This window comes from Mustela nivalis (assembly GCF_964662115.1).
Source record: "Mustela nivalis genome assembly, chromosome: 8".
Lineage (NCBI taxonomy): Eukaryota > Metazoa > Chordata > Mammalia > Carnivora > Mustelidae > Mustela > Mustela nivalis.
Genome location: NC_139027.1, coordinates 81,283,154 through 81,296,751, shown reverse-complemented (window position 1 = coordinate 81,296,751; position 13,598 = coordinate 81,283,154). Strand labels below are relative to the sequence as shown.

The 13,598-nt window shown below is 38.7% G+C and overlaps 1 protein-coding gene across 50 annotated transcripts in view; it reads right to left on the bottom strand.

Annotated features, from left to right (window-relative positions):
• MAP4K4 (mitogen-activated protein kinase kinase kinase kinase 4) overlaps positions 1 to 13,598 on the bottom strand; it is a 195,561-nt gene that overhangs the window by 57,881 nt on the left and 124,082 nt on the right. For all 50 annotated transcript variants that reach the window (XM_082747104.1, XM_082747118.1, XM_082747114.1 and 47 more), the window contains exons 8-11: positions 8,334 to 8,388; positions 6,765 to 6,843; positions 3,158 to 3,333; positions 725 to 797 (exon numbers count right to left, since the gene is read on the bottom strand). In XM_082747104.1, coding sequence (XP_082603230.1) covers positions 725 to 797; positions 3,158 to 3,333; positions 6,765 to 6,843; positions 8,334 to 8,388 — 383 coding nt within the window. The remainder of the gene's footprint in view (positions 1 to 724; positions 798 to 3,157; positions 3,334 to 6,764; positions 6,844 to 8,333; positions 8,389 to 13,598) is intronic.

The following is a 13,598-nucleotide window of genomic DNA, read 5'->3' as shown; positions in this document are numbered from 1 at the left end:
ACCCTTCCAGACTCCTTTTGTTCAATGAGTCAAGTTACATGTAGCTGAAAGCATGAAGGACTGCCAGGCAAGATCATACTAAAATTTTAAAACCTCTCTGGATAATTAGTTACTGCAAGATTCATACCACCAAACCTTCAACCTTCTGCTTCACTGTACCTTGGGGGAAGCCACAGATATCCAAACCATAGACTCTAAGATTAATCAGGACAGAATATACATAAGCAGAAGAAATGAACTGCTGATAACCACACTTGTGGGAAGAACAAAACCAAACCAAACAACATTTTGGGAAAGCCTGCCATGTTTTTCAATAGACACCCAACTGCCCGGGCAGGACAAGCCTTTGGAGCAGGACTGTTTTATACGCTGCACAGCACGTACTGTCCATGCCTCCCAGAGCAGCAGTGCCTGCGGCAGGCCCCTCATTCCCAGAACCAAACAGCCCTATGCACTGCCACGTGATAGGGGAGGAGAAACAATGCAATCTCAGGAAAGCACCACTGGATAAGAGGATCCAGAAGGTGAGAATGTTTAATAGATATCTTTCAAAGGATGAAAAAGAATGAAGATGTTAAGGCACTTCTAAGGCACTTGAAGATTTCTTGAAATTCTGGCATCGATATGAAACAATTTCTTCATAATGCAGGAAGTTGAACAGTGAGTTCATTTAAAATGATAAAGTGAGTTCAATTACAATGATAAAGTGAGGCTTTATCATCACCTTGGCTCTCCTTCCTGTTCAGGCACTTCCTCCTCTTCTTCCTCACTTCCACTGTACTCATACTCGGTTTCATCTACAAAGAAAAGGACAAGATAAATGGGACAGTTCACAAATCATGACACAAGCATGTATAGGCAAGCATCTCCAAGAGTGTAACAGCAGAATACAAACAATATGTCCTTTATGAAAATAATGTGTACAGAGAACCTGGAGGTAGGAGGAGCGTGACATCCAATTCCCACAATCAGTAAACAGCAGCATTCCCAGGGCTACCCTTACTTTGCATGGAAGAGCAGATTCCACTACATTCAAGACCACTCCTCATGGGATGCACTGGGGAGGGGGTATAGGGCGGTGAGAAGGGCTCTCAACTCTGCACACATAAGAAAAGCGGCCCCAAAGCATCAGCAAATTTGGAAAGAACCCTTGATGCCAAAATGTGAAAGAAAGAGACTTAACGGCCCAAACTAAGGCAACTAGGAGAAGTCATTTGGTTATTGTTGGCACTTAGGGAGCTAACAAAACCAGGAGAAAGTTCTGCAGGACTGACCGTGGGTGAAGCACAGGAGACACTCAAAGCATAAAGACACAAAATTAAATGTTCCCACAAGTTACAAAGATGAAGGCAGGGAAAAACAGATGCAGAAACAATACAGCAAAAGCAGGAAAGAAAAGTTGCTCTCCTTTCACCAGATTAAGACCAAGTTCCAACATGAGTCACCTGTTTTCACTTCAACAGGTTTTATGCCATTTTCCCCAAAGTAACAGTCCATTTTATTAGACCCTGTACCTAATGTCAGTACCTAACTTTGAGGGAGCATTGCACTCCAGAGAGTAATCAAAACTAGAAAGGCCAAAGAGATCTACAAAATAAATCAATTCACAAAACACACTTCCAACTTTTTTCAGAGATACGAAGTTGAAAGTCAGTGTCCTGGTAAGAAAAACAAGTCTGGCTACTTAAAATGGGGTTCAGTCTATATCATATATAATTGTAGATTAATATATCTACAACTTCAGCAGTTACCATCTATGACATTAGTTCTTTTCATTGCTAGACAATCAAAACTATTTAATTTTCAGGAAGATTAAAATAAGCTAGCTTCTAAAGGAAATTCCAACCTAAATAATCTTTGGACTCCTTCAAATAGTACTGTGTTACGTTTAAAGTTTTGTATTATAAACTATTCCTTTTTGACGCAAGGATGAGGGTATTTGAAAGGTAAGTGAAAGCCAATGGGGAAAAAGGCCACTGTAACTTGAAAACTAAAAAATGAAGATAAAGTGCTCCACTGTTCCAACCTGCAAATGTGCACGAGTCTCGAGGCTGAGCATCTGGTAAACACTTGGCACATAGCAAATGTTCCTGGACTCTGAGCTATCATTAAGAAAATAAATACTGGGAAAATTATCCAATGTAAAAATAACTTTTCCCTAAGAAAAAGCTTTACTTTCAAACTTTAGTTCACTTGTAACTACACAGCTTAACGTACAAAGCTTAATTACTTTTATAACTGAATATATCAGAGGGCCAGAAAGTTGTGAGCATCACTGATGATTTAGCTCTGAAGACTGAAATGAACATGTAAATAGCTCAGTACCGTCCTCCAAAGAGGGCTGTGAACAACTCTTATCACCTCGAACTTGCACTTTATTTAGTTTCTTCTTTGATCTTGAAGTTTGAATGTCAAGAAATATTTATTACCATGATGCCAGGTATTTAAATGTTGTTCTAGAAAGTTATGGTAAGAAGTCACAAAACACAAAGATCACCATGACTCGAGGCAATAGGGAGGGCTGGAAAAACAGGGATGAAGTCTGACCGTACCTTGCTGGACAGAGGGGAACATAGGGCACTTCAGGCAGGTGGGCACAAAACATGTAAAGATACAAAACCAAGATACTGGGAACAGAAAGGGACATTAAATGATTGACATAAGGGCGTGTCTGTGTTATGCCGTAATGAGAAAAAAGTAGTCAGGCTGGACCACGCCACCAGCAGAGTTAGGCAGTAAGAAACCAAAGGGGTTCTTGAGCAGAAGAGAAACGAGTGAGCACACCGATATGGACAGTCACAGCTGATGCTCAATAACCCTTGAGTGATGCACTCAGAACACAAACACCCTTAAGGAAGTAAAAAGAGCAGCACGAAGACATGCTCCTGAGGGGGAATGAGAGAAACAGCCTCCCATGTTGACCAGCTACAGCACTGTCTCTCTGGTGTCTGCCTGGCGACACACCATGCAGTTCTGGTCAGCTCAACCTGAGCCAGGCTGGACCCAAGGCTCATGACTGACCTGAAGAGCAGACACAAGCTACTCCAGTCCTGGCAAAGAAAGCACACACTCCTGGGTGGAAAGGGAGAAACCTATTCTAGAGGAAAAAACCTAAAATACTATGTTTTCAAAATGAAAATAAAAAACAGGTCAGTACCTTTCTCTCCTCTCTTCTTTCTGGTCCGGTCTATATGGTCCTTAAGCTGGATTCTCACTTGCCTTTCATTTGGCTGATCCCTTATAAAAGGATGTTTCAAAAGCTGCTCTGTGGAGGGTCGCTGCATGTAATTCTTCACCAGGCACCCTTCTATAAAACTAAAAAATTTCTTTGACCTGTAAGAGGAAGTAAAAAGGATCATCAAATTTCTACGCCAAAGAGCAAGACTCCCTAATATGAGTGAATAATTAGTCTGAAAACATATAAGAGATTCAGAATTCACTGTGAACATTCTCCAAATGCACAGGATAGTATTAGGAACTCGGGACCATGGTGGATAAGAAGCATCATTTAAACATGGTTGAAGAGTTATGTCACATCACGACAATAAATCACCAACAGAGAGCTTTGAAGGAAGTCAGATTTAAACAAACTGGGTTTAAATGTAAGGTTGCTTATTAGTCACTGAATTATTCACTTATTGTTGCTTATTAATCACTGAGAAGGCAAGGGGGTAAAGGGAGGCTTTTGTGAAAATGAAGGCAGACAGAGACAGCAGATGCGTGGAACCTAAAAGACAAGGACGGACAGAGATAAGAAGTCAGGTAAGTGACCAAAGGCTGGGGCCCTTGAACCTGTTAATATGACATTTCAATCAGTTTCCAACTGATTTATCTATCAATTCTCTATGCTTAAAGTACAGATGTAGAAATACATAATAGTTCTGAAGGGGGTAAGGACTTTGTCATCTACATTCACCCTACCAGCTACTTCTACTTTTGACTGTTTCTCCATGCCTGCCTCATGATAACCCCCATCCCTAGCCTTGGCTGAAACACTCACCCATCCTATCTTCTAAGACTCAAGTAAGGCATCGTACTTTAAGTGGGGCTTTCCGGGCACACTCCACCCCCTATGCGCCCCCAAATTAGGAATCTTTCCCCTAGGATATCTGCATTTAATGACTGCACACACCATGTTTATCCTTCTGTCTCCTCTGCTGAGGTACAGGTCAGGAACTGGTTCCAATTTTTCAATTTGTCAGCAATGCCCAACACTGAGCATGGGCAGACCACAAGAGGTATGCAATAAATTTTTGTTGAATGAATGAGTTGTTCAGTCTTAAAAATGTGATTTAGAAAATCAGTTCTTTCCAATTACTTCGCTGCTTTTAAGAATCACTTCTACTGTCTTGTATTTCCATTCAAACTTACCATTTTTTTCAATTCAACAAATATTTATGTATCAACAATTTACATTTGTTTATGCTAGGCTTTATAAGAAATACACATAGGAAATAAAATGGAGGAAATATATGTATACCTAACAGCAGATGTGTAATAAAACTTCCAGAGGAAGAAAGAAAAGAACTACTGCTACAGGAGGTTAGACATCAAGAAAACATAGGATAGCTGATATTCTAGAGAAGGGAAAGAGAAGCCATCATTCCAAAACAAAAGGAAAAAACATAACAAAGGTAGAAAAGTACAAAAAAGTAATGAATCGTTTTCTGATACTAGTATGAAAAGTAGAAAAGAAGAGAAAAATAGGTCAGAGTCAGCTCCGAGAAGGGCACTCAAAGTCACTCAAAGTTGCGACTTTATCCTGTGGTTATTGAGAATCTTGTAGTGGACCTGTTTCAACACAGAGATTCCTCAATTCCATTGCTCACAAAGACCACTTGAGGAGTTTATCAGAAATATAAATACCTGAGTCATTCCTTGGACCTACAAACCAGAAACACTTTGAGGCTGAAACCCTAAATTAAAAGATTCCAAAGGGATTCTCACCTACCATGTCTACAAATTAACATTTGGGAATCAATGATCTATAATATATTCTTTAAAACCAATTGTCAAGTTCTGCTGGGAGAGGGTTTGCTGACACTTCTCCAAAACCACCAGCAGCAATGTACATTGGTGGATAGGAAGACAGCAATCAGAAAGGAGGAAGAACATTAGGTGTACAATCATCTCATCCTTTTAGAATACTTAGGCAAAATGGCAGCAATGACGTAAATGGATGAAAATGCATCTAAGTTTAGAGAAAGTTTTGTGTAAGAACACACAAAGAATCTGTCATCTACATCTGTCTCTCTACATCACTGTATTATACACACAGTGGTTAATCTCAAACTGCAAGTAATGGACAGAATAATCAAGAGTGCGGCCAGCTGAAACACTTGTGAATTACACGGTACTCTGAAGACAGAGCATAAACTCCATTAAAAATAAAAAAAAAGCATTGCTTCATTTAGTTGGATAGTGCTACCCCAGCCCCACAGCTTACTCCTTGGTGATGCCCACTATACACATTTGGTTTCCCTAGAGTTGGCCATCATAGATGTCCAGAATTATCAAGTTTCAATACAAGAGGCCAATTAGGGCTAAATTGGCAACCATACTGCCTTAAGAGAACTCTCTAAAACCTGGTAAGTGAAACTAGATAAGCTCAGTTATCTGGAGCAGAGTGTGGTTAAAGACAGAATAAAAAAGAATGAGAAAAATCCTGCCAGCAAACAAAAGGTGGGGAGATACAGTGAGGAATAGGGAGAAGTGTGAGAGAAACAAAGAGTAAAACTACGCATGCGCATATAATGCCCACAGACAGGAAAAGAGAACTACAGGACATCAGAAGATGAGCAACCAAGAGCAGAGCAGATAGGAAGAGCTAAAAGAGCTAAAAGACCAATTCCAGAAGAGAAGAAGGCTTGAAATTGAGATCTTGTGCATATTTCACAATTAGAGTCAAGAACCCAAGAGAAGACATCACTTAACTGGAAAACCAGTGAGAACAGTTTCAGAAGGAGAAAGCAACCACCATGGTAGTGGGTGTGGCACTAGTAAGATAGATGAGCCCAGGAAACCAGAAAGGAAAGGGGAGAGGGCCCACGGGCATGAGGAGCTGGAGTGGAGACAGAAGTGTGAGGAGAGCACTCGGAAAAAGTTCAAGAGGAAACAAGTAAGCAAAATTCTCAGGTGAAAACAGAGCACTATCCTTTCCCTCAACACTTTTTAAAACTAAACCCAATCAACAGCTTCCCCCACCACCAAAATTCTTGATGCTTTTGCCGAGGAGGGTCACCATCATTGCCCTTCACTGATAAGCGACTTTTTTTGAGCAAACATGTGAGGGCTGCAGGGAGAAAGATGGCAGCCCAAAGACAGGACCATTCCTTCCATTTCTGGAATGAAAAAAGATGCACTTAATTTCAGTGTTTTACAACAATTACAGTAAATGTCTCCATTAGCATTCAAATCTATTTCACCTGAGGAGCAGCAAAGTCAGTACAGCTTTGCTTTTGAACGTGTAAACGCTTAGGAATGTATTACACTTACAAGAGGGCTTAAATATTAAAATGAAACTTTTTTCCTTAACCATGTTACAGTGTTTCCTATGGTCACTTGTCACTATTTTGTAATTAAGAGAGAATTTATCAAGAAAAAAACATTTTAAAAATGACACTTTTTAACTGGAGTTTCAGGGCACTTGTTACGTTCTTTGGGAACTGGAATGCCTAGAATTTTGTCTTGGAATGAAACTGAAAAGGAACAATTTTTTGTAAAAAGGAAAGAGCAACAACAACAACAAAGCATACATAGCTTACCATTTTTTTGACTTCAGCCTGGGAGGAGGGTTTCTGGGAATGAGAAACAGTGCTCTCATTGGATGCATGTCACAGAGAGCTGGGGAGAGGAGATGGTGGCGTCAGTATGGTACTTATTTTACTCATTTGTAATTTCTAGGGCTCACTCAAAATATCAAATGTGCTGTCCCATCACCTGTCTGACAATCTTTATGTCAAGCAGTCTAGACATTCAGCAATGAGCCCTAGGGCATACCCTGAGTTCCCCATTTAAACACAGCAAAATATCGAGAGGTCAAGAGCAACAAGAAGACTATACAATTTCAAATTGACATTGAAAGTTTTCGTAAATCAAAGGTAAATACAGATTCACAGTTTTAAGGGAGTGAACAGCTTAAGTTTCTAAATCATCTATAAGACTGAAATGAAAATAATTTTATTATCATGGAGTCGTGGTGCAGATTATATCAGGCAAGGCTTGTAAAGGCATTCATACAGTGCCTAGACAGGGTGAGTGGCAATAAAGACCTCCCGCAATGTTAACTGTTCGTTCGCTGTCATTCTAGGAAGGAACAAAGAATACAGAATAAAAGAGACTATTAGATTCTGTGCAAGTACCGTTTGTACTTCCATCACTTATCCAATAGAGCTATGTTTGGGGCATATGCACATATTAACATGTCACAATAGGTAATACGCATTTTTGTGTGTTTATTTACCTTCATGAGAATCTTACAAGGCAGCTGGGAAATGGGGACCAAAGAAGACAATCTATTCCCACTGTGAAAGAAAACTGAAACAAAGGATCTGGCAATGAGCCCCTGCCTCAATTCCTCAGACGGAAACATGAGGAAACATATGTTGGTCAAGACTGACATCCATTTCTTGTACTGCGAACTAATTTTTAGGCATTGGAAATTTTTTTCATTCATTCAACAAATATTTATTCAGCAGCAACTATCCAGCAGACAAGTATACATTCTCTGTATACCCCTTTTCTTAAGGGGACAGCAAATAACGCTGTTTTGTTTCTGTTCTCTGAAGTTCTACACCGTCTCAGCTCAAAAATCAATTTTATGAAGCTGGCATTCAGTTAATTCAAAGGAGAAGGAAATTTCACAAGCAACCAAAAAAATAAAATAAAATAAAATAAAAATAAAACAAAAAACCTAAAATAAACCCAGACCTTATTCTACAGATAAAAAGTTATGCCTCTGTCAAGTCAAACTTAAGTATTACTAAAATTTCATGTGTTAGGACCAGTTACACGTGCTAGGATTTAGTTTCACTGAAGTTTAAAGTGTAAAATGAAAACTACTGCCTATTATCTAATGTCATCATAATTTCATGTCATATACCTGAATACAACTTAAACAGATAAAATGTAACCTACAGACTTCAAGGATCTTCAAAAGGAACGGTGGATGCCAAGAATCATTTTACATCTAAAACTTCACTGTTTTTATGCTTCCTTCATCTGAATGTCCCACCAGGAATGGCTTTACCCATGAAACCATTCTGTTTGAAGACTTGAGACTAGGTTTAAGTCACATACAACAACTGGGCTAAAAAGCAAAGAACGTTACTTACGGGGAGCACCTTCTGCCATCTCAATGGCTGTAATACCACAAGACCAAAGGTCACTCTGCAAAAATAAAACAGTATATACAGGTACCAGATTAGACATGAAGCCACTAACTTACTACGGCTGGTTACTCATACAAATGATACAAAGGCATTTCTGAAAAGAAGTCTGCCATGAAATTAAAAGCAAATACATATGCAAGAAAAATTTCTAAATGAATGAATGAATGAATGAATGAATGAAAAAACAAAGATGAAATTGGTTTGCTAATTAGAACCACCCACATCTATGACTGAAGTAGAGGTGGCCTATAGAAAAGCTGCTCTGTGTCACTGCATACTCTGTTGCTCAGTATGTTTCATTTCTTTCTTTTTTTTTTTTTTTAAAGATTTTATTTATTTATTTGACAGAGATCACAAGCAGGCAGAGAGGCAGGCAGAGAGAGGAGGAAGCAGGCTCCCCACTGAGCAGAGAGCCTGATGCAGGGCTTGATCCCAGGACCCTGAGATCATGATCCAAGCCGAAGGCAGAGGCTTTAACCCATTGAGCCACCCAGGCGCCCCAGTATGTTTCATTTCTTTACATTCAGTAACTTAGACTCCTGGACCAGATTTATGTTAAATTTTATGTTTTATGCCACTATCTCAAATTTAATTAAGATGTTAAAATTTTAAAGGCTAACCTGAAACTACTATAACACTATGTGTTAATTATACTTGAAATAAAATTTTTTTTGAACTGTAAAGGCTAGAAAGCACTCTTCTATAAAAGGTCCAACAGATGAATTAATAAAATCTACCAGAGTTCACTAATTTGACTCACACTGCTGATGAGCCTCTCCACTCAAACTTTAATAATGGGTAATCAATAAGCTGCCTTTCTATGCATGGAATCTCTTCCGAGTCCCCGGAAATATTAATTTTAAAACTTGATTTTAATTTACTCCCCACTCAAATACAAGTTCCATGAGGGCAGGCACTTTTTTTTTTTTTAATGTATAATGTATAATGTATTATTTCCCCCAAAGGTACATATCTATGAAACATCAGGCTTACACATTTCACAGCACTCACCATAGCACATACCCTCCCCAATGTCCATAACCCAGCCACCCTGTCCCTATACACCACCCCCTACAAACCCTCAGTTTGTTTCCTGAGATTAAGAGTCCCTTATGGTTTGTCTCACTCCTGATTCCATCTTGTTTCATTTTATCCTTTCCTACCCCCCACAACCACCCCCGCCTCTCAAATTCCTCATATCAGAGAAATCATATGACAATTGTCTTTCTCTGATTGACTTATTTCTTAGCATAATACTCTCTAGTTACAAATGGCAAATTTTGAATTTTTGATGGCTGCATAATATTCCATTGTATAAATGTACCACATCTTCTTTATCCATTCATCTATTGATGGACATCTAGGTTCTTTCCATAGTTTGGCTATTGTGGACACTGCTGCTATAAACGTCCAGGTGTACATACCCCTTCAGATCACTACATTTGTATCTTTAGGGTAAATACCCAGTAGTGCGATTGTTGGGTCATAGGGTAGCCTTATTTTCAACTTTTTGAGGGACCTCCATACTATTCTTCAGAGTGGCTGCACTAGTTTGCATTCCCACCAACAGTGTAGGGGGATTCCCCTTTTTCGGCATCCTTGCCAATGCCTGTTGTTTCTTGACTTGTTAATTTTCTGACTAGTGTGAGGTGGTATCTCACTGTGGTTTTGATTTGTATTTCACTTTTTCATGTATCTGTTGGCCATCTGGATGTCTTCTTTGCTAAAATGTCTGTTCATGTCTTCTTCCCGTTTCTTGATTGGATTATTTGTCGTTTGGGTTTTGAGTTTGAGAAGTTCATTATAAACTTTGGATACTAGTCCTTTATCTGTTATGTTATTTGCAAATATCTTCTCCCATGCTGTTGGTTGTCTTTTGGTTCTGTTGACTGTTTCCTTTGCTGTGCAAAAGCTTTTGATCTTGATGAAGTCCCAATAGTTCATTTTTGCCTTGCTTCCCTTGACTTTGGCAATGTTTCTAGAAAGAAGTTGCTGTGGCTGAGGTCAAAGACGTTGCTGCCTGTGTTCTCCTCAAGGATTTTGGTGGATTCCTGTCTCATATGAGGTCTTTCATCCATTTTGAGTCTATTTTTGTGTGTGATATAAAGAAATGGTCCATCTTCATTCTTTTGCTTGTGGCTGCCCAATTTTCCAAGCACCATTTGTTGTAGAGACTGTGTTTTTCAATTGCACATTCTTTCGTGCTTTGTCAAATATTAGTTGACCATAGAGCTGAGGGTCTAATTCTGGGCTCTCTATTCTGTTTCATTGATTTTTATGTCTGTTTTTGTGCCAGTACCATACTGTCTTGATGATGACAGCTTTGTAATAGAGCTTGAAGTCTGGAATTGTGATGCTGCCAGCTCGGTTTTCTTTTCAACATTCCTCTGGCTATTCAGGGTCTTTTTCTGGTTCCATATAAATTTTAGGATTATTTGTTCCATTTCTTTGAAAAAAAAATGGATGGTATTTTGATAGGGATTGCATTAAATGTGTAGATTGCTTTAGGTAGCATAGACATTTTCACAATATTTGTTCTTTCAATCCATGAGCATGGGACGTTTTTCCATTTCTTTTTGTCTTCCTCAATTTCTTTCATGAGTACTTAATCGTTTTCTGAGTACAGATCCTTTGCCTCTTTGGTTAGGTTTTTTCCTAGGCATCTTATGGTTTTGCATACAGTTGTAAATGGGATCGACTCCTTAATTTCTCTTTCTTCTGTCTCACTGTTGGTATACAGAAATGCAACCGATTTCTGTGCATTGATTTTTATATCCTGACACTTTACTGAATTCCTTTTTGATTTCTAGTAGTTTTGGGGTGGAGTCTTTTGGGTTTTCCACATAAAGAATCATATCATCTGCAAAGAGTGAGAGTCTGACTTCTTCTTTGCCAATTCGGATGCCTTTAATTTCTTCTTTTGTCTGATTATTGAGGATAAGACTTGTACTACTATATTGAATAGCAGGGGTGAGTGCTTGCTTCGGCAGCACATATACTGAATAGCAGTGGTGATAGTGGACATCCCTGCAGTGCTCCTGACCTTAGGGGAAAAGCTCTCAGTTTTTCCCCATTGAGAATGATATTCGCTGTGGGTTTTTCATAGATGGCTTTGATGATACTGAGGTACGTATGAGGGCAGGCACTTTTGTCTGTTTTATTCACCTACCTTAGTATCCCCAGAATTGTGACTTGCATGTGGTAGGCCCTCAATAAACACTGGCTGATGAATGAATAAACTTTTTTCAGCCGATTTCTTAAAATCCAAACAAGATTTTTTAAAGCAGACAATGGCGGCACCTGGGTGGCTCAGTGGGTTAAAGCCTCTGCCTTCAGCTCAGGTCATGATCCCAGGGTCCTGGGATCGAGCCCTGCATCAGGCTCTCTGCTCAGCAGGGAACCTGCTTCCTCCTCTCTCTCTGCCTGCTTCTCAGCCTACTTGTGATCTCCGTCTCTCTGGTAAATAAATAAAATCTTTGGGGAAAAAAAAATAAAAGCAGACAATGGGTAGTTATTATCATTCACATTCTCTTGTTTATATGCTATTCTAATGAAAAAATTAAAGTTGCTCAGTTTAAGCATTTTCTAAATAACCTATAATTATGTTACACAATTCAAATACATGTTTGATTAGAAGAAGGACAGGCCCACAAATTTCTCCCTTAATTTTGAGATTTTCTCTACTACAGGGCGCAAAGGAGGGGTTTTACCCAACTTGACCCAGTAGCAACATCAGTAGTGAGAGAGGCAGATGTTCCATGCCTCTTGGTGTGATGCAACACAAACCATACCCCACCTCCCGAGGCAATCCTGCTTTAGGTTTTTCTTTATACTAATTGAATTTCTCCAGTTTATAAGAAATAAGGTAAATGCCTTACAAAGATTGTAAAGTTAAAATTCAAAAATGGCAAGACAAATCTGGATGATTTGTCCATGTCATGAAAAAAAAAAAGGGAGAAGGGTTGGTAAGCCTTGATTAATAGATATTCTATGGCCAAACAGCCAAATAGAATGCCTTGCCTTATATTAAACACTAGTTTGAATAAGTCAGATACAAACCAGTTGGCTCTAAGTATAGGCTCCTTATTAAGAAATTATTTTTTAAAGATTTATTTATTTATTTATTTGTGAGACAGAGAGAGCAAAAGCAGGTGAAAGGGCAAAGGGAAAGGGACAAGCAGAATGTCCACAGAGCAGGGACCCTGATTCAGGGATCAATCCCAGGACTCTTGAGATCATGACTTGAGCCAAAGTCAGATGCTTAACCAACTGAGCCACCAAGGTGCCCCAAGAAATTATTTTCATTTACTTAAGCATGATAGTATTTTGGGTATGCTGGAAGATGTTTTCAAATTTTGGAGATAACAAAAATGATATATTCAAGACTGAAAAGTCATATAGTCTATATAATCTATTAATATTATTATAATCTATTAATCTAATACTTCAGCATATGAAAAATAAAATAAAAATTTCACCATACCATATATTTAAAATGAGTTTCATTAATTGGGTATTTGTAATAAATACTAAAATACACAAGAGAGTGTAAAGATATGAACTCAAGTTTGAATAACATTAACAGGAACATAAGCACTGACTCATTTAATCACAGCAAAACAATTTTTTAAAAAAATAATTTTTGCAAACATATTCAACCCAAATCTGATGATCAAATATGGTTTTACAATGGGATCAAAAAGATGCATTATTGGGGCGCCTGGGTGGCTCAGTGGGTTAAGCCGCTGCCTTCGGCTCAGGTCATGATCTCAGGGTCCTGGGATCGAGTCCCACATCGGGCTCTCTGCTCAGCAGGGGCCCTACTTCCCTTCCTCTCTCTCTGTGATCTCTTCCCTTCCTCTCTCCTACTGTGATCTCTCTCTGTCAAATAAATAAATAAAATCTTTAAAAAAAAAAAAAAAGATGCATTATTGATAATCTCTAGAGGTCACTCGAATAATTTAAATATATTTGTACCAAATCAAGCTGTAAAGCTCTTTAACAATACTCTAAAATTTCACATAGATCAAGTAACTGCTATATATTCTAACAACATTTTTAAAGAATAATAAATATCTGATTATAATAGATTCTTCAAGTTTAAAAGGATGGCAAACAGGGCAGAGTAACTTACTCATGACAAAAAGCTCTATGCACAAGACAGTGACTTCCACTGCTGTGAAAGCAGTATATTACTTAGTAAGGAGA